This window comes from Grammomys surdaster, unplaced genomic scaffold (assembly GCF_004785775.1).
Source record: "Grammomys surdaster isolate TR1022 unplaced genomic scaffold, NIH_TR_1.0 130, whole genome shotgun sequence".
Lineage (NCBI taxonomy): Eukaryota > Metazoa > Chordata > Mammalia > Rodentia > Muridae > Grammomys > Grammomys surdaster.
Window position 1 is genome coordinate 24831082 of NW_021604588.1, and position 26625 is coordinate 24857706.

Below are 26625 nucleotides of genomic sequence, written 5' to 3' on the forward strand. Positions count from 1 at the left end.
GTGAGTGATGCGTTTCTGAAAGTGTATGAGATGTTTAATTTCACAACAGAAGGAAGGCATTCCAGGGTATAGGACTTGAGGTCAGAGAAAAGTGGTAACCTCCATTCATGGGAAGCCCTCCCTGCACGAGTCTATCCCAGAAGCTATGCTGGCAAGGTATCTCCTCAGAAGGAGAAAACATGCCGCACATGAACTGAAAGAGGATGCACCCTTGAACTGTTTGGACTTCAGAGCTCAACAAGAGGTGCCCCAAACCCATAACTCGTCCTTTCCCCTGCAGAAGTGTTGTGTCACAGAAATAAGTGCCAATCAGTGCAGTTCAGACGGGAGCTGACAACACATCATGGTTGGCAGCACCAGACAGAACAACTGGGAACAGAAGCCACACAGAAGTCACACAGAGAGTAGTAGTCTGTCCTGATTGGAGGAACAGACTGGTACCCCCAGACTCCTTGATGTCGCAACAGTACCGGATGTAGACTAGAGTCTATGTGAAATTTTTTACACCATCACATACCATCATGATTACCTGGAAACAGGTACCCAAATACAATGAGAAAATGGGTAATGTCTATGTTCCACGACACTGTCAGGGACTATGTTCACAATAACGGACTTTATTTAATTTTTTTCAACTAGTACAGAGAACAGATCAGAGTCTCCAAATCTAAAAGAACAACAGGAAATAAGACTGCTAACTACTCTCATTTTATCAATACATACTATGTACATGTATCGACACATCATAGTACCTTCCAAAATGCCCAATTTTTATATGCTAACAAAAATCTTTTAAATCTTTGAGACAGGAATTTCAACTACCTTGGCCTGACCACTGTAGTAGTTACTTTTCTATCCTGTAATAAAACACCATAACCAAGGCAACGTACAAAAGGAGTTTATTTAGACATCCATTCCACGGGATAAAAGTCCACTGTATTAGGGAGACATGAGAGCAAGGCACAGGCATTTCAGCAGGAGCAGGAAGCTGAGGGCTCGCGGTTTGAAGTGAAGTATGGAGTAGACTGCATGAGATCAGAATGGTGTTTGAAACTCTCACGCTCATCTTCAGAACAAGGCCACACACCCTGAGTCTCCCCAGACAGCAGCACCAACTTTGGACCAAGAGACTTCAGAGAACATGTTTCAAACCATTACAAACACTGTACTCATGCATCAAACTATTACACTGTACCCAGACATATCTAAATTTTAATTATAAAATTTAAATAATTATTATACTTTTAATCTGAGAATCAGCATTAGCATGACCCTATTTGTGTCTATAAGCTAGAAAGAACATGACAATATTTATGCTATATGTCTATGTCTCTCTCTGCATCGCTAGATCTCAACCTTCTTACTGCTGCAACCCTTTAATGCAGTTCCTCATGTTGTGGTGACTCCCAACCATAAAATTATCTCTGTTGCTACCTCATAACTGAAATTTTGCTTCTGCTATGAATCATAATGTAAATATCTTTATTTTCTGATATAGGCGACGCCTGTGAAACAGTCATTTGAATCCAAAGAGTTGTGGTGCACAGGTTGAGAACCACTGTCCTAGATAGACAGACACATGTCTTCATTGCTGGCAGGTATATTCATTTCTCTTAGGTTAGCAAGGGTGATCCTATGAATTCTTGGTTTACATAGCCCTTTGTCAATCACTAAGAAGTACAAAGCCTACAGAACTTCATATTGGTCCTTATTAATTATGAAGTAATATTCTAGTCAGGTTGGCTGTGGTAGCGTTTGTTGCTATCTGTGGTGGTTTCTATAGTGTTTGTTGCTATCTGTGGTGGTTTCTATACAAATACGTGAAATTCCTGTGAGTGAAGTTCAGTGTCATCCCAGGCTCTCCAGTTACCAAACTTTTTAGAACAAGATAGCATCTCTCAACCTGTAGCCAGTAGTCAACACTTCTGGGCCTCTACTTTGCATGCTCCTCTAGAAGGAGCCTCAAAAACACCCCTCTGCCCTGCAGAGTTCTGAATGCCCACATAGGATGGGCAAGCTAAGGTTCCAGCTCCTCGCCTTGCTTCATGGACATGGGTGGCAGCAGGAGCACAGCCGTGAGATACTCGTGAAACTGCAAACAGCTTAGGCTCTGAGATCAGTGCTGACTACTTGACTATAGTGAGAATTTAAGTTTCTTTTAAAAATCAGTTATATGAACATGTTTTTGTTTAATCCCAGGTGTGGGATAAGTGGTTGCTTCATAGCAGGTGATTCTGATTTGCTTCATGCACTAGCAGGGGCATGATTTTTGCCAGCTGCAGATAATTTAATTCTGGGGACTCTGGAAAGGGTATATGTTGGGCAAGTGGAACTGTGCCACCAGACAAAAAATGGGAAGGTTGAACAGATTCAAACACCCCAGTATTCTAGGGTCTGAGACCGGTAGGCATTTCATCTGCTGCTGACCCAATTTCTGTCCTGGAGCACATAACTACAGCACCCTCACAGGAGGATCATGACAGCCAGTCACACAGCACAGAGTTCTCCATGCCAATAAGACATTTAGATGGGCCAGAACAGAGGCTTTAGCCAATAAGCTTCTCTTCCTGGACATTACTTCCTGTAAAAGGTATTTAATCTCTGGTCCGCCCATTTTCCACAATGAACAATGAACAGAATGTACAAGCAAGGACTGTCTCTCTCATCAAGAACCGCTGTGGAGGGAAGCCTTAGTCATACAGAGCTGTGTTGCCTAAGTCTCACACAGAAGGCCCCTCTGGGTTCCCAGACATTCACCCCTAAGCTAAGGTGGAGATCCTCCCAGCCCCACAACCTCCCATCCCCATTCCCCCAAACTCTCAACCCCCTAAACCCTGGAATTTGAGAACCCCTGCCTCCTCAGCCTCAGCTTGCCTCTTTCTAACCTGGGCTAGGGCCCCCATCTTAGGCTACATCTGTAGCCTAATGCCTCCAGCTTTGTCTGCCCAGTGGAGTTTACACACTCTTTCCCTGGAACCACAGGTATAGTATATATGAGAGAGCCTGAAGCATCCACTGCTCCCACTGCTACTAGAATATACTGGCAATGAAGACTGGACTTACCCCAAGGAAAATAATGTTCCCAATAAACAGGAAGTAGTCTAAAGAGGTCTATGCTAGCTTTCTCTTCTAACCTTCTTTTATATCCTACCTAGTGCTGCAGGGTTGGAAGAGATTGGAGGGAAATGACAGTTGGAAGGGTGGGAGATATAATAATCCAATAAAATAACAAAAAGAAAGAAAGAAAGAAAGAAAGAAAGAAAGAAAGAAAGAAAGAAAGAAAGAAAGAGAAAGGAAGGAAGGAAGGAAGGAAGGAAGAAAGGAAGGAAGGAAGGAAGGAAGGAAGGAAGGAAGGAAGAAAGAAAGAAAGAAAGAAAGAAAGAAAGAAAGAAAGAAAGAAAGAAAAATATGCTAACACTCAATAGATCTAAAATCATTCTTGGGGCTCTGAAAAAAAATGCAATAGACAGACAGACAGACAGACACACACACACATTTTTTTTTATAAGAACACATTTTTTTTCTGTTAAAGAAAAGTGAAGTAATAAAATACTCAGTCTTTTAAAAGATTTGAATTAATTGTATATGTGACCACTTTGCTGAAGTTGTTTATCAGCTGGAAAAGTTCTCTGGTAGAATATTTGAGATCACTTATGTATGCTACCATATCATCTGCAAATAGTGATGCCTTTCTTCTTTGCCAGTTTGTATCCCCTTGATCCTCTTTTTGTTGTCTTATTGTTCTAGCTAACACTTTGAGTACTATATTGAATAGATATGGGGGAGTGGGCATCCTTGTCTTGTCCCCAATTTTAGTGGGACTGCTTCAGGTATCACCATTTAATTTGATATTGGCTGTTGGTTTGCCATAAGTTGCTTTTATTATGTTTAGGTATAGGTCTTGAATTCCTGATCTCTCCAATACTTTTAACATGAGGGGGTGTTGTATTTTCTCAAATGAATTTTCTGTATCTAAGGAGATGATCATGTGATTTTTTTCTTTGTGTTTGTTTATATAGTGGATTATGTTAACGGATTTTCTTATAGTGAACCAACCTTGCATCCCTGGGATGAAGCCTACTTGATTGTGGTGAATGATGGTTTTGATGTGTTCTTGGATTTGTTTTGCAAGAATTTTATTGAGTATTTTTGCATTGATATTCATAAACGAGACTGATTTGAAATTCTCTTTTTTGGTTGGGTCCTTGTGTGGTTTAGGTATTAGAGTAATTGTGGCTTCATAGAAAAGTTAGGTAGTGTTCCTTCTGTTTCTATTTTATGGAATAGTTTGAAGAATATTGGTATCAGGTCTTCTTTGAAGGTCTGGTAGAAATCTGCACTAAATCCATCTGGCCCTGGACTTTTTTTTGGTTGGGAGGTTTTTAATGACTTCTATTTCTTTGTGTGATATGGGCCTGTTTAGATAGTTTACCTACTCTTGATGTAACTTTGATATGTGGTATCTGTCTAGAAAAGCATCCGTTTCATCTAGACTTCCCAGTTTTGTTGAATACAGGCTTTTATAGTAGGATCTGATGATTGTTTGAATTTCCTCTTGTTTCTGTTGTTATGTCTCTCTTTTCATTTCTGATTTTGTTAATTTGGATACTGTCTCTGGGCCCTTTAGTTAGTTTGGCTAGGGGTTTATCTATCTTGTTGATTCCCTCAAAGAACCAGTTTTTGGTTTTGTTGATTCTTTGTATTGTTCTCTTTGTTTCTATTTGGTTGATTTTGGCCCTGTGTTTGACTATTTCTTGCCCTCTACTCCCCTTGGATGAGTTTGCTTCTTTTTGTTCTAGAGATCTCAGGTGTGCTGTCAAGTTAATGTATGTTCTCACCAGTTTCTTTACCAGGGCACTTAGTCTTAGTGCTAGCCTTCCTTTATACAAATAATAAACAAGCAGAGAAAAAAATTAGGAAAACAACTCCCTTCACAATAGCCACAAATGATATAAAATATCTTGGGGTAACTCTAACCAAACAAGTGAAAGACCTGTATGACAATACTTCAAGTCTCTCAAGAAAGAAATCAAAGATCTCAGAAAATGGAGAGATCTCTCATGCTCATGAATTGGCAGAATTAATATAGTAAAAATGGCCATCCTACCAAAGGCAATGCAATCCCCATCATAATCCCAACACAATTATTCAAAGATATGGAAAGAGCAATTATCAAATTCATTTGGAAAGGCAAAAAATTCAGAATAGCAAAAACAATTCTTAACAATAAAAGAACGGCTGGGGGAATCACCATCCCTGACCTCAAGCTTTACTGCAAAGCAATAGTGATAAAGACTGCATGGTATTGGTCTGTAGACAGACACGTTGATCAATGGAATAAAATTGAAGACCCAGAAATAAAACCACATACTAACAAGCACTTGACATTTGACAAAGATGCCAAAAATAGACAATGGAAAAAAGAAAGCATCTTCAATAAATGGTGCTGGTCTAATTGGCTGTCTGTATGTAGAAAAATGAAAATAGACCCATTTTGTCACCTTGCACAAAGCTCAAGTCCAAGTGGATCAAGGACCTCAACATAAAGCCAGATACATGCAATCAAACAGAAGATAAAGTAGGAAAGAGCCTTAAACTCATTGGCACAGGGGTAAATTTCTTAAACAGAACTCCAATGGCTCATGCTCTAAGATCAAGAATTGATAAATGGGACCTCATGAAACTGAAAAGCTTCTGTAAGGCAAAGAACATAATCAATAAGACAAATCAGCAACCTACAGATTGGGAAAAAATCGTCACTAACCCCACATCTGATAGAGGGCTAATATCCAAAATATATAAAGAACTCAAGAAGCTAACCACTATAAAAACCAAAGGACCCAATCAAAAAATGGGGGTATAGAACTAAACAGAGAATTTACAACAGAGGAATCTCAAATGGCTGAGAACCTAAAGAAATGTTCAAAGTCCTTAGTGATCAGAGAAATGCAAATCAAGACAATCCTGAGGTTCCACCTTACACCAATCAGAATGGCTAAGATCAAAACCTCAGGTGACAACACATGTTGGTGAGGATGTGGAGAAAGAGGAACATCCTCCATTGCTGGTGTGATTGCAAGCTGGTACAACCACTCTGGAAGCCAATCTGGAGGTTCCTCAGAAAACTGGAAATAGATCTACCCAGCAATACCACTCTTCGGAATATACCCAAAAGATGCCCTACCATGCCACAGAGGCATGTGTTCCACTATGTTCACAGCGGCGTTATTTGTGAGAGCCAGAAACTGGAAACAACTCAGATGTCCCACCACAGAAGAATGGATACAGAAAATGTGGTTCATTTACACAATGGAATGCCACTCAGCTATTAAGAAGGAACACATCCTGAGTTTTGCAGGCAAATGGATGGAACAAAAAAATATCATCCTGAGTGAGGTAACTCAGAACCAAAAGAACATGCAGGGTATGTACTCACTAGTAAGTGGATATTAGCAAAAAAAAAAAAAAAAAAAAAAAAAAAAAAGGTACAGAATACCCAAGATACAGTCCACCAGTCCACAGAACTCAAAAAGGTCAACAAGCTGAAAGGCTCAAGTGAGAATGACTCAGTCCCACTTGGGAAGGAGAAGAAAGCAATCACAAGTGGGGAGGGAGGGAGGGATCTGGGAGGGAAAGTGGGCAGGGGTGGAAGTGTAGAGGGGAACCTGATCTGGTATTGGGTGAGGGAAAAGGACTGAAGCCCTGAGAGCCAGCAGAAAGAATGGCAAACAGACAACCTCAGGAAGTAGGAGGTTAGGGGGACCCTCCAGAATGCACCAGAGGCCTGGGAGGTGAGGGACTCTCAGGACTCAAAGGAAGGGACCTTAGATGAAATGCCCAACAGTAGGGAGAGGAAAGTTATATGGCCTACCTCCAGCAGGAAGACAGGGCATCAAGTGAGGGAAGGGGTGCCATCCTACAGTTAAAACTCTGAGCCATAATGGTTCCCGTCTGAAAGAACTGCAGGGATGGAAATGGAGAGGAGCCTGAGGAAAAGGAGGTCCAGTGACAGGCCCAAGGTGGGATCCAGCTCAAGGGGAGGTCCCAAGGCCTGACACTATTCCTGAGGCTATGGAGCACTCACAAAAAGGGACCTAGCATGACCACACTCAGAAAGACCCAACAAGCAACTGAAAGAGTCAGATGCAGATATTTCCATCCAACCAATGGACAGAAGCTGCTGACCCCTGTGGTTGAATTAGGGAAAAGCTGGAAGAAGCTGAGGAGGAGGGTGACCCTGTAGGAGGACCAGTAGTCTCAATTAACCTGGAACCTGAGATCTCTCAAACACTGGACCACCAACCAGGCAGCATACAGCAGCTGATATGAGGCCCTCAACACATATACAGCAGAGGACTGCTGGGTCTGATTCAGTCAGAGATGCACCTAACCCTCAAGAGACTAGAGGCTCCAGGGAGTTTGGAGGTCTGCTTGGGTGGAGGGTGGGGTTGGGGGGTGGAGGTAGGGACATCCTTGTGGAGACAGGGTGGTGGGGAGGAGGTATGGGAGGAGGGTAGACAGGGGTGGAATAAAATCTGAAGTGTAAATAAATAAATGAATAAATAAAAGACAAAAATGTATGTTTAAAAAAAGATTTATTTATTTATTTTATGTATAACACTAGTCTATCTGCATGTACACCTGGGTGCTAGAAGAGGGACTCAGATCCCATTATAGATGGTTGTGAGCCACCATGTGGTTGCTGGGAATTGAACTCAGGACCTCTGGAAGAGCTGGCAGTGCTTTTGACCACTGAGCCATCTCTCCAGACCACGAAGTACTCAAATTTGATAGGTATAGGTCAAAGATAACAGTTGTTGGTGTCAAAAAACTTGTCAATAGACAAACAATCCTAGAATCTGAATGAACAGTAACAAGAACAAGTAACAAAAGAGCAAATGAGCATGACACTAAATAAATGTTAATAAATAATAAATAAATGCTAATGTATTTAGGTGAGAATTATCAGAGAGTTCTAAAACAAAGGAGACACCGGGGAACAGACCACTTAGTATCTAGTATTGGCTAGAAACCGTTTATTCCTGAGAATGTGGAAATGGGCTGTAAAATGAAGTACTTGAATGGTCCACCACTCACTTGAGTTCTGTCATCCATCTAGAATATGTCCCAAACTGTTCACTTGGAAAAGGTGAGCCTGATGGTTTGTATATGCTTGGGCCAGGGAGTGGCACTACTGGGACGTGTGGACTTGTTGGAGTAGGTGTGTCACCATGGGCATGGGCATTAAGACCCTTGTCCTAGCTGCCTGGAAGCCAGCCTTCTCTTAGAAGCCTACAAAAGAAGATGTAGACTTCTCAGCTCCTCCTGCACCATGCCTACCTGGATGCGGCCATGCTTCCACCTTGATGATAATGGACTGAACCTATGAACCTAGAAGCCTGCCCCAATTAAATGTCGTCCTTAGAAGAGGTGCCTTGGTCATGGTGTCTCTCACAATGAAAATTCTAAGACAATCTCGCTAAATCTTAAACTGTGTTTATGATGTTAGCAAGTAAGGACTGGTGGATCCATGGTATAGCATTTATCTAGCATTAATGAGGGCCTGAACCAATAAATATAAATCAAGTAATTTAAAGACAAACTGGGAAATTTTCTTTGTACTATAAAATTCAAGTATTAACTATAATTACAATTAAAATGTTTCTCAAGAACAAAATAAATGGACTATAAAATTTTCAAAAAAATAGTATAATCAATGAAGACAGAATTTTCTAAAGACTTAGAACTTCTAAAGTCATGAAGTAAATGTTCTACCTCAAACAGACTCCAAATACTACTTCAACCATAACACTGGAATATGAGAATTTGCATTTCATTTGAACTTTTTCGTGTTCATGTTAATGTGATTTTTATATATAATACAAAAAGTTAATTTTAAAATGAAGTATTTTAATAAATGAACTATTTGAGTAAATATATGCTATGCCCTTTATTCATCTTCCAACTGGATATATCTTTATTGGTATTTTAAAAAATATTTTATTTGTAGGTTAGTGAGGTGGCCTAGCAGGTAAAAGTGCTTAGCCTTACAAGACTTAAAACTTGATTTTAATATTTGGAACCACAGCAAAAGTAAACTTACTCCTAACAGTTACCCATCTAACTTCTATACACAAACTGTGGCATAAACACACACCCTCAGACACACAATCACAAACACACACACAAAATAAAACAAAATTCAAATTCAAATTATTTTATTTGTGACTAACATGTACTGACTGTAAATATTTATTAATGAGGTTAAGTGTGATCTGTTGACACAGGCATTGATTAATCTCCTCCACCTTCCCTGTTTATCAATGTAAATTTATTGTCACTTCAGAGACAGACAAATGATCAAAGGAAAGTTTTTTCAAAGCCTTAATAGATAGAAAATTCTTTCAAAAATGTTGGTAGTATTAGTTTGGTTTCAAATTTCATTTAATTTGAAAGAGGGAAAATAGAATCAAGTGAGAACAAGGAAAATGTGTCTTTCTCTCAAGTGCTCTGGATTTATAAAACTGTAATGTGTTAGCTTGAAAGTAAGGAGGACCTGAAATAAATGAACTCCAAATTAACTACCATACACACACACGCACACACACACGCACAGGCACACAGAAAGAGAGAGACAGAGAAAGGGGTGGAGAAGGAAGAGGAAGAAGAGCAAGAGAAAGAGGAGGAAGAGAAAGAAGACAACAACAACAACAGTCACGATGACATATTTAAGTGGAGTTGCAGAGATGCCTTGGTAAGAGCACTTAATGTGTTAACATGAGGTGGTAAGTGCAAATTCCCATGATATGCATAAAAGGCTGTGTGTGCCCAAATGTGCACCTGCAACCCCAGTGCTTCACGGGCAGAGACAGGTTTGCTTGAGCTTGCTGACTACAGCATAGCTTGCCATTCAGTTAAAGATCCGGGCCCAAAGAAATATGGTAGAGTTACAGAGTAAGGCACCTGAGGTCCACTTCTGACTTCCACAAGTGTGCATACAGCACCATTCCCACATACACACACAAAGAAACAACAGGAAATGAAGCAGAGTGGACAAAACTTTACTTTGCTATGGTGATCCCTCCCTTCCTCCTGGTCTAGCATTACCTTCTGGGTGGACTTTTAGGCAGACATTTTCTGCTAGTTGTACAGAACACTCATCAGTTAATTTCTGCTAATGGAAGATTTAATATTTGAAGAGGTAAAAATAGTCCATCATTCTGTTAAATAACCATTATTTTGGTCTCAAATCCAGAAAAGGACCCATACATTACAACCCTGCAGACTTTGTGAATACTGGTGCAAAATACTCAATGAAATACCAGCTAACAGAATCCAGCAATGTATTAAAATAACTTAAATTAACAACCCAGTTCCTGGAATGCAAAGATAGTTCAATCAGTATAATAAACCATAGTAGCAGAATGAAGGGAAACTACAGCCATGGTTTGTGGAAGGCACATGTATAACAGGACTGGATACTGCATAGTGGATTTTTGGAAAGTAACTGGTTCAGAAGCATTCTAACCTCACCACTGGATTAACATATCTGTCAATTTAAATGTGAGGCCATCACTGTGGTTGATGCTAGAAGTGAGTCACTCGGGGTGCTTAAAAGGGTGTATATTGTCATCAAAGTTGAGATGAGGCCATGCCTTCTCCCTCATGTTGCTCTGCCTCAAGACAAACCCAGAGATAGAGTCAAATTCTGAAAATCATGGGCCTGAATAAATCTTCCCCTTTTAAAGTTGTTTTTATGGCTATTTTATCACAGTGATGGAAAAGATAACACAAATACATCCCAAAATAGATCATCTCAATTGATTAGAAAAAGCATTTGACACAAAATTCAGCACATTTTCATGATTAAAGAAACTAAAGCAAAACTGAAAGGTTCCTGCTTTCTGGTTTCAAAACATACTTTGAAGCTACAGAAAGCAAACAGTGTGGTGATGGAGTAAACACAACCATACACACTGATGGAATAAGACGGCAGGTTCAGAAATCAGCCCTCATACAGAGTCAAACAATTTTTTGAGAAGTGTACAAATATTATTCAATGGGAAAATGATTGTTTTCTTTATTGGATATTTTATTTATTTACATGTCAAATGACATCCCCTTTCCTCTCCCTAGAACCTCCGATCCCATCCCCCTCCTCCTTTTTGCTTTTATACCATTTTAATTACATGTATGTATTAAGGTCAGTTCTAGGTTGAAGGCCTAGCAATACAATAGATGCAAATAGCCAAGAAAAGCAAGACAATAAACACAAATAGTCAAAGAACAAGCAAGGCATTAAACACAATTACATGAACACTCCCATGGTCACTGTTTCTAAGGGGTTAGCAGGATGACCAAAATATCTGAGGCTACTTCCTTGTTCTTGCCCAAAGTCATTTTCATGTCTGAAGCCTACCTCCTTGTGCTGGCCTAAAATTTAGATTACTGTCCGAAATTACTTCTTTGTTCTAGCCTAATATTTAGATTCCTACCTGAAATTACTTCTTTGTTCAAGCCTAATGTCCAATTCCTGCCTGAAGCCTACTTCCTTGTCCTTGGCCAGTATCACATTCCTGCCAAGCAGCCCATTTCCTTGTCCTTGGCCCATGTCAGATTCTTGCCAAGCAGCCCCAAAGGCTCTCCGCCTCTCTCCTCTTTTTTTTTTTTTTCATTAACAAGACTGAGCCTGTTTCAGGTTGTTCTGACAAGAATGCCTTCCTTACCCTTCATGGAATATGCATTATCCAAAGCAATGCACTTCTGTCTTAGGTTGGTAAGGCTCTGGGCAGAATCTTACCTGTCCTTGGTTTGCCAGCCTGTTAATTTAAAAACTCTGTCTGGGGGTCCATTTTCAGATTCAAGCCATGTACTTTGGCTGCCAACATGTTGATGTTGTTAAAGAAAAGCTTTAACACAATGGTCAGGAATAAAAGTATTCTCACGACAAAAAATGGCTAGCATGATCAAGCTATACATGCCATTCTTGAAGCTTGACCAAAATAGAAATACTGACCTCAGGCCATGGGTAATTTTATCTGCAGTATCTACTGTATCAATGCTCAGCAGAGCAGGCAGCATTCTTGAAATTCATAAGCTCCCTATGTACCATTAAAACATTCAGAGAGATGTAAGAACTATGTATACACTGCAAGTGCCTTTAAACTTCTTCCTAATTATAATGACTACCACTGTAAATTTTAGAACTAACATGAATCCAATGGTATTTGGCATGACACTCGAGATGGCTCCTTACTCTTAAATTCTGAACCTCCTTCCAATAATTTGAATAGGATAAAGAGCATCAATTCATTCTTCCAAATGCCTATCTAAATCCTCTTATATATTCAACACATTAGTAACATTTTTTGCTAAGTGATTAACAAAAGTAGCTGTTTTAACTTCTTGTGTCACAGCAATGTTACCAAGAGATAAAGCTGAGGCAGGATCTGGATTTCAAACAGGTGTTAGCACATGTGTTAAGGCTCTTTTAATTGTTAAGTTAAAAATACTTTTGTTTCTTCTACAGTATTTAATGTAAGTTGCATTGATTGTACACCTTCAAATTGTGTTTTGAAATATGGCATGTCAGTTATGGAGGTCTATCAACTAGCTTTTGCTTTAGTGCCCTGTGTATCACAGAACCTTGGTATTCTAAAAATAGCTTGCAAGTACTGGAAGAAATGAGTCAGGCTTTAAGCAGAAGCAAGAGGGTAGTGGGCTTGATTATTGCTGGTATAACAGCTTTAATTTCATTAATTGCTAGCACCACTACTTCTGAAAATGAATGTTTTCACATAGTGCTAGAAAACCATACATCTTTGTGTGTATCATGTAATACCATATAAAAAAAACTAACTGAAAATAGGTTATGTCTTAACCATAAGACCTAAAAGTATTAAATTCTTAGACAAAAAGAGAGGTAAAGAACATGAATAGACATATCTCAAAGAAGATATGTGAGTAACCAATAGGCATAAGAAAAAATGTTTAAACTCTCACTCACCTTTAGGAAAATTCAAATCAAACTACTCATGAAATACTACTTCACACCCACCAGGACAGCTAATACCATATAAGCAAAATGAAAAATAGTGGTGATTTGTAGAGAAACTGAAACCTTTTGCACACTGGTGGAGGGCATGTAAAATGGTTAAACCACTATAGAAAACAGCATAGTACTTCCTCAAAATATTAAAAAACAGAATTACTATATTATCCACCAATTTCCCTTTTGGGTATACTCAAAAACAATAAAATGCAAGGTCTCTCTAATAGATATTTATATTCTTATATTCATAGCAGTGTTAATCATAACCACTAAATGTAAAAGCAATTGAAGTATCTACCCACAGATGAATGGATACACAAAATGTGGCACATTAATCCAAAAGAATGTTACTGAGCCAGAAGGAAATTCTGCAAGAGAAATAAGCTAGTCACAAAAGGTGAAACAGTGTGCACTCCCATCTGTGTGAGACACCTGGGGCAGACAGTAGAATGGTCCTTTCCAGGAAATAAGGGAAGGGGCAATGGGAGCTGCAGTAAAATGTTACAGGGAAGAGTTCTGGGAAGGAATGCTGATGAGAACGGTGTGAACTTAACCACTGAACTGACTGAACCCCCAAAACGCTTAGAAAAATAAAGTTTATGCCATGTACTTCTTTCTACAATACTCAAATTGGAGGGGAGAAAAATGAAGTTTTGACATATGTTACAACACAGTTGAACCAGGAAGAACATCCTGTGTGAAAAATACCAGAAGTACCTACAGCTCTCAGATTCAAATACACAGAGGGTGTAATTCCGGTTAGCTGTCAGGGCTGAGGAGGGGAGGATAAGATATGTCTATGTTTTAAAGGTGCAGTTTCACTTTCTGATGGTGAAACGGTCCTGGAGAGGCAGAGATGATGTCATGTGCCAGTGTGAACAGTCTTTAACATGCTGAACTTCACACTGAAATCCAAAAGGCTGGAGAGAGCTTGCTGGTTAAGAGCGCATGCTTCTCTGCAAGAGGACGTGAGTTCGATTCCCAGCATCCATGTGAGAGCTCAGTCATTGGAAACTCCAGTTCCATGGGTCTGACACCTCCTTCTAGCTCCAAGGACACTGCACACATTTATTGTACACAAGTGGGCAGACACTCATACATATGAAATAAAAATGAATAAATCTGTCTTTTTCAAGAAGGCTAAAGTGGTAAGTTTTAGATTATATAAATTTTACTACAAGAAAAATAAATTAAAAAGCTTTACAAAGAATTCTACACTGTTGGAAAAAATCAATCTCATTACATAAAAAGATCTTCAAAACAGTAAAAATGCAGTAAAAAAAATTGAAGACTTTAAATTGGTCATTTTTGTTTTTTCTGTTTTTCAAGACATGGTTTCTCTGTGTAGCTCTGGATGTCCTGGAACTTGTTCTGTAGACCAGGCTGACCTCAAACTTGGAGATCTGCCTGCCTCTGCATCCAAAGGCATGCTAGGGTTAAATGTGTGTGCCATCATGTCTGGCTAAATTGGTCTATTCTTTAACAACAACAACAACAAAAACCCCTCAAACTATATATATGTATTCCTGAACAAAATACAGAAGATAAATATTTCTGAACAAAAACCTGAAGTCAAATGTTTATAAGAAATCTAAATAAACATTGTAATACATGTCTCTTTAAGTATTCTAAGTTCTAAACTTATTCATTTTTAATTATTTAACTTTAACTTATTTTTAATTACTTACATTGGTGGGGACATTTCTGGGTATTAACAGGGCACTGAGCTACATTTCAGCCCTTTATTTTACTTACCTTCATAAAAATTATAGTAATTAATAAAATAGTATGAAACTTCAAATGCATGCAGAAAATATGAGTTTACTTCTTTTAAGTTTTAAATTATTTCAAACATGAGCCTTATAAAATTAATACGTTTTTATTTATTTATTGTGTGTGGTGGTGGGGTGCATGTGTCACAGTATGCCTGTGATTGTCAGAGAACAAGTGGTAAGAGTCAGTTCTCTCTACTGTGAGGGTCCTGGCATTAAACTTAGGGCAGTAGAAACCTTAAACTACTGAACCAACTGACCAACCTCCAAAATAAACTTTGAAGAGGAACAAAACACTATGCTTTAGTGGTTCTAATTTTAAGACATTAAATTTAACTGCATGAAGCTCTTGATGTATCAATAAAGGAAAAAGAATGAGAGATCTGTATCTGTGTTTATGTACCTAACACATACTTAGGCCGGGCATTGTCTTTAACAGTGTTTTAAATTAATCTGTTCCCCAAGACAATATGTAAGCTTAATAATAAAACTTTTTATAATGTATGGGTATAGATTACTAATCTCAATGGTGAACTAAGAATGAAAAGTCGTAAATTTTCTTTAAAAAGTAGAATTCTGCTATTCAGTATAAAAATGGGAAGTATTAATTAGCCTGAGTACAACTCCAGGTATTGGTTCATATCACTAAATAATCAGACATCCAAAAACTGGATTTGAATCTGATCCTTCTAAAATTAAGGCAGATGGATTATAAAATGCTTTTAGCTTTAAGAACATAGAAAAAAGTAAATCTGGAAACAAAAGGAATCTTATAAATGATTTTAATGTTTATTTTTTTATAGAAAATTTTGTGTTGTCTCTATCCCTACTGGGATCCTCCCCTGCTCTACAGACTAGATCTGCTTCCAGTACTGGCGGCCCACACACTTCTCTACTGAATTAATATGGGTGTTATAAGTTCCTTGGGGGCACTAATGAGGTGATGCCATGTCACATACAAAAAAATGTACAATTTTAAAATGTTTTTCCTTACTCCTTACAATTCTCTTGGTTATTACCTCAAGCCACACTAGTCAAACCTAGACTTTATACATTTGTGTAATGGTAGCTTAAGTGGGCTGCAGGCAAGAGTAGACCACTGTTCATGCCTTCCTTGTGCCTATGGAAAATGAACTGCAATATTTCTAGAGTATGTCCGTGGAGCTGTTCCATTTGACCAACCATGCCCTGAGTGGTGCCCTGACCACTCCAGTGTAGTTAGAACAAATCCCTCCTCCCCAGTACACACAATAAAGAAGAACTACAGGCAGTCGAGGGCTGGAGAGAGAGGGCTCACTACACTACAAACCCTTCCCCTGCTTCTCTTTCAAGCCAGTGAGTAACAACAGGCAGGCAGAGGTGCTTGCTTTCCACCATGCCCCTCTCCTTAGCAGCACTCATTCTGACTTATTGCTCTAACCTGTTAGTGTTTCCTCTAAAAGTGCAACTTCTGTTAGAAGGGGGTTTGCTTGAATTCTCACCATGCTGAGTGTCCCCCACGCCTTAAAATTCTCTTGCCTTGGATGACGATGTACTTTCTCTGGAGCGTCTTGGTCTCTTCTACTGTCTTTCCTGCCACTTTGTGTGACATCTTCTATTGACACACTCTGTACTCCTTCATCAGTTTAACTCACTTTTGGGATTTCTAAGCATATGTACCCTGGAAGCATCTGATGTAAGTGCTCATCACTGCAAGCTCAACTTCCACATTCAGTGCTCAAACGTCACGTCTTGTCAGAGGTATACACACCAGAAATCACAATTCCTACTCCCTACTTCCAACAAAAAGTAGAGCCCTTCCTGGGTTCCACATTCACAGCAATGACCCCACATTCTCCTTCACACATGATAAAATAACATGGAATTTTCTGGTGCTTTCTTCTCTTTTCCTGATGTTCAAAGTACACTATAGTTCTAAATCCAGAAAAATCCCACTTCTATACTCTGGTCCTCCAAATTCCTATCACTACTATAGTTATTCAGGTTTGCCCATTTTCTGTAGACAGATCTAAAGTCTCTTTTCATTGCTTTTTCCTATAGTCTTCCTGTTATTAACCTTCTACTCATGCCTGATCAAGGCAAAGCCTTCAGTGAGTTCTCTCTGGCTACCAAATTGGGCAGACTCCCTCCCCACTGGTGCCTCTGATTTCCTTACATACTACACATACCTTAGTGTCTGGGACAAAGCCTTCTCTTTGCCCCTGAAATATTTCCTCCATATGTATCTTACATCTTGTGGGTGCATCTGTCCTATCACTGCCTGTCTCCAAACTTACAACAGTTGCTAAGATGAACCCAAGTACAAGGGCCACCAAAGTTACGCCTTGCTCCTCACTAGAAGGAGGCTACTGGACAGTCTGAAACAAAAGGATCACAAAGGGCAATCAAGTATAAGGCAAATAAAGAAAATAAATGAAAAGATTCTAAATTCCATCTGGAGAATAGAAGAATCTCGGGTCACAGACTTGAGCTCAGGCTTGCTTAAGGCTCATGCCATATGCTACCGTCGATATTTTCATTACTTTTCCTCTTTGGCAATGCTGACTGGCCATGTACCTGCCTATCAATTGATAGGCACAACAACTCAACCACGTTAATAATGTCCACGTTTTAGACACAATGAAACATTATACCTCTCAGGTTTTTATGGCCAATAGATGACAAGATATGGCAAGAATGTCAGCCAGGATCAGCTTCACAATCAGTCGTCTGCTACTCTATTGTTAATGTCCCAAAGGTGCATATAAATTACAGCTGGCTTTATTGGTTTACATAATTTAGTTACCTCTGTAGGCATACATAGGGTGTGTACTACTACAAAGACGTTGTTTTAGAGTGGAGTCCATGTCTAATATTTCTTTCATTTCTTCCCTTATATCTCTAATAAATCTTCTATCTGGTAAAAATGCAGTATTTGGTTCCTTCATTGTTACAGCCATACACTAACAAATTAAAAATGGATAGACAGACCTTTAATTAGTATGAAGCCAAACACAAATATAGATCTTTTTTCCTTTGACTTCTTACAAATTGGGACAATACTTCAACAATAGAAGAGGACCTAAGAGACAAATCTCATCAACAAGATCAAAGCTAACTGGGTGTTTATCTGTAATGAAACTGATGCCTCTCAGATTGTCCTCTTCTGGTTATAAAGACAGTATGAAACTATGAGGAGCCATTCTATCAGACAAATAATGTGTTTAAATGTGAAAATAAATAAGCTTTAATTAACGACAAAACCTTTTATCTTTATGTTATGGAAATATATAAACGCGTATGCGTGGACTTGTATCTTCTGCAAAGGATTTTGTTCTGAAGTCCATGTCAACAAGTAAAGTGAAACCACTTAGGAACAAAATACTTGAAGTGACAGAAACCCTTGGAAATCCCTCAAATTGCTTTTAAAACACAGTATAATAGTGCTCCGCCCTCAGGAAGTACAATGCGCAGAAGAGAGCACTATGTTTGTGTACTAAAATCCCTGGCTGACGGTGGAGACCATACTCTGAGTCACACTCAGAGCCTGCTGGCTGCTGTAACAGGTATGTTAGCAACAGCCTGCACCTGAGGAACAGCACATTCACACCCCTCCCTCAGTCAACGGCAGCACTGTACACTGGGAGTGAGAATTCCAGTACCACACTGAGTCCAGCATTTAGTCTTTTCATTTGGGGTGTTTTGGAGCTGATTTTCATCATGAACTCAAAATCTTTATTTGGATTGCACTCAGAACTCTGTGCTATCCCTTTCAGTGTGCAACCATAGATACCTAGAATTTCAAGTAAATCATCTAACATAATAAGTGTTTCATTTAAAAACAAGTCAACATTCTTAATCAGTGCTCTTACCGTCTTCCATGGATGCCTCAGTGCTGTACCCGTCGTACTCTGCAGACAGGGGGCTATACTTCTGCCTTGTTTCCCAGGCATAGCTCTTTTGTCTAGAATCTACCAATGGCCACCTGGAATTGTGTGTTCTGGATAAGGCCTCGTGATATTTACCCAGCGCTTCATCTTCACTTTCGGAGGATGAACCAGGGTCATCTCTGTCCATGTAGGAATTATCTATTTGGGTAACAGTAAGAGGAAATTATAATTTTAATATACTTACATGTGGCAAATTTGTTAAAATGTGTTATTACATATATGCACACATACACACAAACACAAGCACAAATGAAAATGTGTGTGTGCATACATACACACAGGGTGAAACTAATTAGAAACAATCTTTAAAACTGCTGACATTCTTGACTATCCCTTAAACTGAATTTAAAGGATACTGTAACATTAGTGACTATGTATATATGTATATAATATCCCAAAATTTCAGCTTTGGAAAATATATATTTCATGTAAGTAGATCAATCATTATATTTTTATGTGTTAATAGGAAATATCACATTGTATATTCTAATTACATAAATAATCTTAGTCACAGGGGTTTGCAACCTTTTTAGGTACAAATGAAATCATAGTTGCCACACTGTACAAGTTTATAAAATACTTACTATATACAAATAAAATTATAAATGCTGTCATTACTTATGGACTAAAGTAAAACAATTAATGTTATAAGACAAATTTCTGGTTTTCATTTGGCCCATATTTTCAGAACTAGCAATGCTTTGTACTAACAGGGAGACAGAGAAAAGGGAAGACACAGGCACACTGGGATTGTAACTCGTACAAGATTTCTACAGAGCAAACTCAACATCGAAACATCAAAAACAAGTCCAATATCAAACTGTGTGGTCTTTGAAAGTTCCATTTCTAGGAACTTGCCAAGTCCATTTCAAATTAACTGAATATAGATATACATTTTTAATTACATTACTAGCAAAAGAAAACAAGATATATAACCAACATGCCTATCACTGTGCCTTCCTTAGGCAAGTAATGGCACATCCATTCAACATACATACAGGACTGTATGGCCTTTAAGATCAGTGGGTAAGCTTACAATTCACAAGGAAGGAGAAAAGTTGCAAGGATTTTTTATTTGATAGATATTATACATATTTCAACATGCAGTCTATATACATACTGTATATATACACACACACACACACATATATAAATATATAGAAAGAGAGAGAATACACATCAAATTTCTAACACTACCATTGAAAAGTTAAATTACTAGAAAAATTTTTCTTAATTATAATGTAAATTTTAAGCAGTATAAAGTTTATATTCTTTAAGAAGCAGTAGAGCAGTTAAGAGTTCATTACTCTTGTCTGAACACATACCACCCAACCTCTCTAATCTGCCAGCCACACTCACAGTATATACAGCTATATGTAGCTGGTGGGTTATCTAGAGCAATGTAGATATCCCAATTTTACCATCATCAAGAGTCTGACTAGACAATGCTATGATATCCAGACCACACTCTCCTGACACCCAGCTCAGAATGTGAATGTCTTGTGAAGTAGCAGAGTGAGGCCTAAAGGTAGCAGGTGACCTCCCCATGGAGGTCACCCTCTATGCAACCTCTCTGTAGCCAAATTTCCTTTATTCCAGAATGTCTTACACATAAAATCAGAGAAACTCTTCTTTCTTTCTTAATCCTGAATCTCTCATGTGAAAACCTACTACTCTGATACTAGGAATATGACAATACAACTACATGAAATGTTAACCTATGGGCCAAACACTTGCAATTTCTTCATGGGACTAATTAAGGTCAGTATTTGACTCTTCTCTGGAATACTTGAGAGCTTTTGGTTTCTTGAGATACCAGAGTGCTCCTCAATAAAAACCAGGCAAACTAAACAGAAAATCTTTCAGTCCTACTGCAGCTGCATTTATTCCTGGTAGCCATCCTATTGTCATTTTCTAAATAATTTGTTACTTTATTTCTTCATAAGTAATAAGGCTGCCAGAACTAAACAAGGCCACTAAAACCCAATGAATCACAGCTGCTGTGAGCATGGACTCTACAATGAACACAAGTTTACAAACTGACTTTCAATTAGCCCACCAGTCTGAGATCAGCTTCTCCTGTGCCATTAAAAACTCACTGTTCAATACACAGCAGACCTCTCCCTCTTACAGATGAGTCATATAGCAGAACTGAAGTCTTCCATGATTTTCATATCTACTCACATTTTGATATCTTATGAGAATCTATGTTTATATAAAAGCTACAGGTGTATATTTTATAAGCAAAAGCCAGTATTTGGGGGTTTCTGATCAGATCAGCAATAAGGAAGTGAGGAGAAAATTCTGGAAGCAATTATCATCAGTGCACACTGCAATGATGTTTTCAAAACTGTCACAAATATTGTAGCTAAACAGATACTCAGAATCCAAGTCTGTGGAAAGAACTCATAAGTAATAATGTATTACTCGTTTACAGTCATTATGAACTATAGCACTCTCATGAACATTTTAAAGTATAGATAAATGAATAAAGACATAGCCAGAAGCACGTTGTTTAACAATATAGGAGCTATTAGTTTTAAGAAAAACATAATTTTTTACATAGATTCTCACTGGGGCAGATTTGAAGAACAATGTTGTATAACCAACTCAAGTCTTAATCATAAAGGTAAGACAAAACTTGAAATATGTGAGTATCACAGCAAATTCATTCAAATTAAAGTATGCACGGAATTTATGGCATTAAAATAAATTATTATTAAAATTAGGAAAAGAAAGGTATAATCTCAGTAAATGAAGGCTCAAAGCCAGCCTTTGCTTTATAATGAGTTTCAGGCTAACTGGACTGGAACTGCACAGTGCAACTCTACTCACAAGAACACACAAAAAAAGAAAAAGAAACATCAGCTATTGTAGGGACCACAGGCAATACTTGGAGGTAGAAAATAACACAAAGTATCTTAAAATGACTGAAAAAATCTAAATATCTCTAAACATATCTCCTGGTGAGAAGACTCAAGAAAAATTCAAATTAGATATATAGACATGGAAAGAAAAGTTGAGAAATTTAGATGTTTTTCTAGTTTAAAAAAAATCAAGAGAAAATTTAATCACTCAAACCAACATTAGGAGACCTCACCTTTTTCTGGTGATATCTTAGAGTACTTGCCAACTTTACTCTTAGCTGTTCCTCTTTTAGCGGAATTAGCTTCGCTTTCCTTTGCTTTCATGTCTCCTTTCACTTTGTGGTATTTTGTTGGATTTATTTTTTCCTTGATTTTCCTGGGGAACATGTTTTTACAGTTTGTTGAGGGAGCTGAACATGTGTCTTCCTTCACAATGGATTTCTGTGCCCTGTGTCTGTTGTTTGCCGTGGTATCTTCTGGAGAACATTCATTCCCTTTGAATCCATCATATTTATCATGTTTTTTAGCCTTTTCTAAATGATCAGAATGCTGTAAATCATTAAGATGTTTATTTTCAGTGATGTTCCCCAATTTTTCTTGCTTTCTTCCCACAGGTACGTGCTGCAATCTGGTTTTAGAGTTGTCTGTGACCACACACTTCTGCACAGAGGGACTGTTCCAGCCACTGGTGCTCAGACTCCCTTTCACTTCCTGATAACTTACCTTGTTTAAATGATTCTGATCATTCCCAGAGCTTCCTACTCCAGATATTTCACATTTGTCAGTCTGTTCCAATTCGTGGCAAGTGGATGCAGGCCTCCTTTTCTGCTTGGCAGCTGATACCCCATCACTCATGAGGCCTTTCAAAGCAGCAGCACCGGCCTCACCAGTTCCTTGGTATTCTGAGGTGGCCCACTGCCCACCATGAATGTACAGCCCCTGTTCAGATATTTCTTGTTCTTGTTTTTGTGGAGTTGAAGTGTTGCAGCAGGTTATTTGCTTTGCCTTATGATCTAAATCAGACTGTGTTTTCTGATGAGCAGTATTTTTGGAGGTATCCCACAATACTGTGTTTTGGGCTTTAGAAGACTCTGCAGCCTCTTCTGCTGTGCCACTTCCCTCCTCTGGGCAAAAGCCATGCATCATACTTGCTACCTGCCCAGCGACCGAGTCAGATATGGCATAGCTCACTTCCCCAACTGCAGCGCTCCAGTCTTCTACAGCACTACTGATTGTGTCCACCAGGGAGGACACCGAAGGCAGGTTCTGCTGAAAACTTTTGAAAAATGCCATTTTCCAGTTCCTTTTGCCTAAAAGGTGCAATAATGGAATTTCCTCTTCTCAAAATATCAACTACTTTGATATGTGAATTTAATATTTACTTAAATGTTGCTATCATTAGAATGATAGAAGCATTTCACACTGTCTTTTAATCTTTCTGTAAATGCAATATGCACTGGAAGAAATACGTTGAAGTAAAGACTCCTCCGGAAAAATAAAACTCAAATCACTTGGTTTAAGTGCAATGACATCTTTTCCCACTCCATAGCTATCAAAACAGCAGCAAGACATTATTTTTCCCTCAAATACTATTGGGTATTTAGTCTATACCTGAAAGAAGAAGTATAGAAAGGATTTTTATTATGTACTTTAGTTTATTTGCTAAGAGTCAGCATAAGGGAATAAACCTATTAGCGGACTACCAATATTTCAAATTACAAACTATACTTAGAGGAAAATATCTAAACAGTTTTGCAAGGTAGTAAGAACTGGGAGAGAACAGGTAAGCACTGGCTGAATGGCATTTCTGGGACACTGTTATAGACACATTTGACATTATTTGCTGTAGGGTAGCTTTAGATGGAGAATCCCATTTTTACTTTAACAAGTAAGAGGAAAATAGTATGATTCTGAGCTCTAGCGGCCACACTACTAGCACAGTGGTAACAAGGGGTTGTTTAAGGTCCCATTCTCCCTTGCTTACAAGTGCAAACTGAGGTTTCCCACAGGTAAGACCGACCTAACAGGAAAGCAGACACCAGAATCAAGCTGAGTCCTATTGTGCTCGTGCTAATGGACCTATATGAAATGTATGTGCCAATGTTAATCTTCTCTACAAATTTTTCTTTTAGCTGGTAAAGTTAATTTTCTTGATTTACTAGCTAATATGGTAATTATATTATATAATTAGTATGCAATTATTGTATTTTGTTATATAATATACAGCTAACATGTAAGTATATGATTAATATAAAAAGCTTATATATTAACAGATATAACCTACATCAACAAAAGCTCTTTGAAATGTAAAGACATAAAATCTAGGGAAGCTGAACTAGAGAATTACAGAAAACTGATAGGGGACTGGGGGAGGGAGGGAGTGAGGGACGGAGGGAGGGAGAGAGGGAGACAGGGAGGGAGGGAGAGACTTAGAAGGAGGAAGAAATTGAGGGAGGGAGGAATGAAGAGAGAGGAAGAAAGAGAGTGGGAAGGAAGGGAGAGACTGGTTATTAAGCAGCTCATTCACACAAATGAGTAACACACACAGCTGGTGTGAACACGAGAAACAGACAACTAGGTCAGAACCATATAAGGCAGCATAGTTTCTAACATAGAAATCAATATGTAATTTGGCAATTACCAGATCTTTGTAAATGAAGGGATGCCATCTTTTAAGTTATCAGAAGAGAAAAGCATTCTCCAGCATCTATACATAGAAAAGTATGGCTCCTCTGCTCTCGTTCTTCAAAACTCCTAAATCAACAGCTTGGTTTACCATCCTCAGCTTCCTCCACTATCGTTTATATAGGAGAATATTTGAAGCAGCAAATGAAAAGCTCTTGCAATAACATTTTTAAAAATAGGAAAAAGCAGCATTACCACCCTCAAGTTCCTAGGATCTACTAACACTAGCGTACAATCACCGTGTGGTCCTGGGGTACAGCGTGGTGTGGAAAAACACCTCTCAGCAACAATCATCCTTCAGCTGAGGATGAAAAGATTCGTTAAAAAAAAAAAAAGACTGAGTGCCATCAAAGCCTGGTGAGGATACTGGGACAGTGCTCCGTGTGCACAATGGACCAGGCTTTAATTTCTTAATGCATTATCTACTCCTGGCACAAGCTCAAAAAACATGCCTTATAAAGGAAAAGTTTTTTGCAGTAATAGACAACTACCTTTATATAGTAGCTTAACAATCTATAGGCAACAAGAGACCTGAACATAATTACTTAACAGACACTTCAGTCTTACAAAGTAGGGATTCAAACCCTAAGCTTACCATGTACCAAAGTAGGGCTTCTTATAGACTTATCAAAACAAGGAACAGTACAGATAAAGAAGTGGTAATGATACTTACACATTTTATCTTGTGAATTCGTCCGTGTATTGTATCCTGAACCAAGATCTGGAAACCCTCCAACATTTTCAAAACAGAACTTCTTATTAATATAGAGAAAAAGGAGCAGCATCAAGACAATAAACACCCCAACCGCTGACAAAAATCCAACTGCCTCTGGAGAGACTAGAGAAAAGAAAGTCACAGCTGTCAGCATCTGTTTTCTCCAAGCTGAGAATAAGAAGGAATTTCCCAATATATGCTAGACAGTTTGCTATCTAATGTCAACTACTTTTAAATGTCATAATTTAAAATAGTTTGTAAGAAACCCCACAAAGTGCAAAGATATATTTTCAATATATTCAATAGCATTCATTCAAAATTTTTTAAAATGTTTCTAAATAAGTATACTGAAAGAATTTTAAAATAAAAACATCTAAAACATGAGCAGCTAACTTATTTTAAATCCATGAAGAATATTATAAAAATGTTGGCACAGAATTAGAAAAAAATTTTGAAAAATATTTTTATGCATAAAAATTGTTAAATTCATGAGAGCATATACTATTATTATTTCTCAAAGCTCTTCTGGGCCTTCTTATTAATCTGGCATTTAAGTTCCAGACCCTCTTTCCAATATACACCAGTCACATAGGTCTATCTGCTCTTGAAATGAACACACAGGCTTGGGTGTTGCTCTTCCTCTTGTCTGACATGCCTGACACATCTCTCATATCATTCGACTCATACAATAAAATCTCTGAACTATCAGCCATACACCAAGCGAGTGTTCTATGCACAGCTCCTGGCTTTGCACACATATAATGCAGGCAGTTAGAACCGAGCATAATACTGACTAGGACTGGAAAAGTACAGGATCACAAGAGCCATAAGTTCCTGCACTGAAGGGTCAAATGTGCTTTTCTGAAAGCTACAGCTTCTGTGACTACATTTTACGAACTAACAGGACTTAGACAAGTTAATAGTATTCCAAGATAAAGCAAAGATATGTGTAAATCCTAGAACTAGGACATGTTATATTCTAGAAGCAACATGAGATTTTAGTATGATGAGCTGTCAGACTAAAAGGAATTTAGTCTCAAGAGATACATGACACCACCCAGGGAGATTTGGATTCCCAGCTCCAGCAATCTCCCTGTCCTTTCTCATCTCCACTGCCTGGCACTATACCAGTCATCTGGAGTTAAACAAAGGCCATGTTTTTGCATGAGTAGATGGATCTTAAACATCAAACATCTCCTGTGAAGTATGGCCTACTTCCCTCTCCAACTGCTCAAGCAGCACAGACCATGTAATCTCCACAAAAATTCTTTAAGCAGAACTCATTTGTTAAAAACCAGGTCACTACCTGGTGAGTGATTGGTGCTTTTATCTGTTAGCTTTTCATTATTCATGACAGGTAGGCATACCATAAGTAGAACAGAGTATGACATTACAGTCTACTCAAACCAGGGTCAGCAGTGTTGGAGCAGATGAAGCACAGTAGCACTGTCGAGGAGGGGCAGTGAGAACGGAGGGGCTGGCAACAAGTCCATGGAGTACATAGCTTGTGACTAACTCGGTTTTCACAAAGATCTAATGATCATTCCCATCATAAACTGATCTGCAGGACATGAACCACACGACCAGCCAGAATCCAAAGCTGCTG

The 26625-nt window shown here is 38.5% G+C and overlaps 1 protein-coding gene across 2 annotated transcripts in view; it reads right to left on the reverse strand.

The window, feature by feature from the left end:
- Syt14 (synaptotagmin 14) overlaps positions 1–25137 on the reverse strand; it is a 91368-nt gene extending 66231 nt beyond the window's left edge. Inside the window, exons 1-2 of one of the 2 annotated variants that reach the window (XM_028760346.1) lie at positions 24978–25137; positions 18675–18890 (exon numbers count right to left, since the gene is read on the reverse strand). In XM_028760346.1, the coding sequence (XP_028616179.1) occupies positions 18675–18890; positions 24978–25089 (328 nt within the window). In that variant the 5' untranslated portion in view covers positions 25090–25137. The remainder of the gene's footprint in view (positions 1–18674; positions 18891–24977) is intronic. The other variant, XM_028760348.1, reaches the window with a different exon arrangement.
- Positions 25138–26625: the final 1488 nt, after the last annotated feature.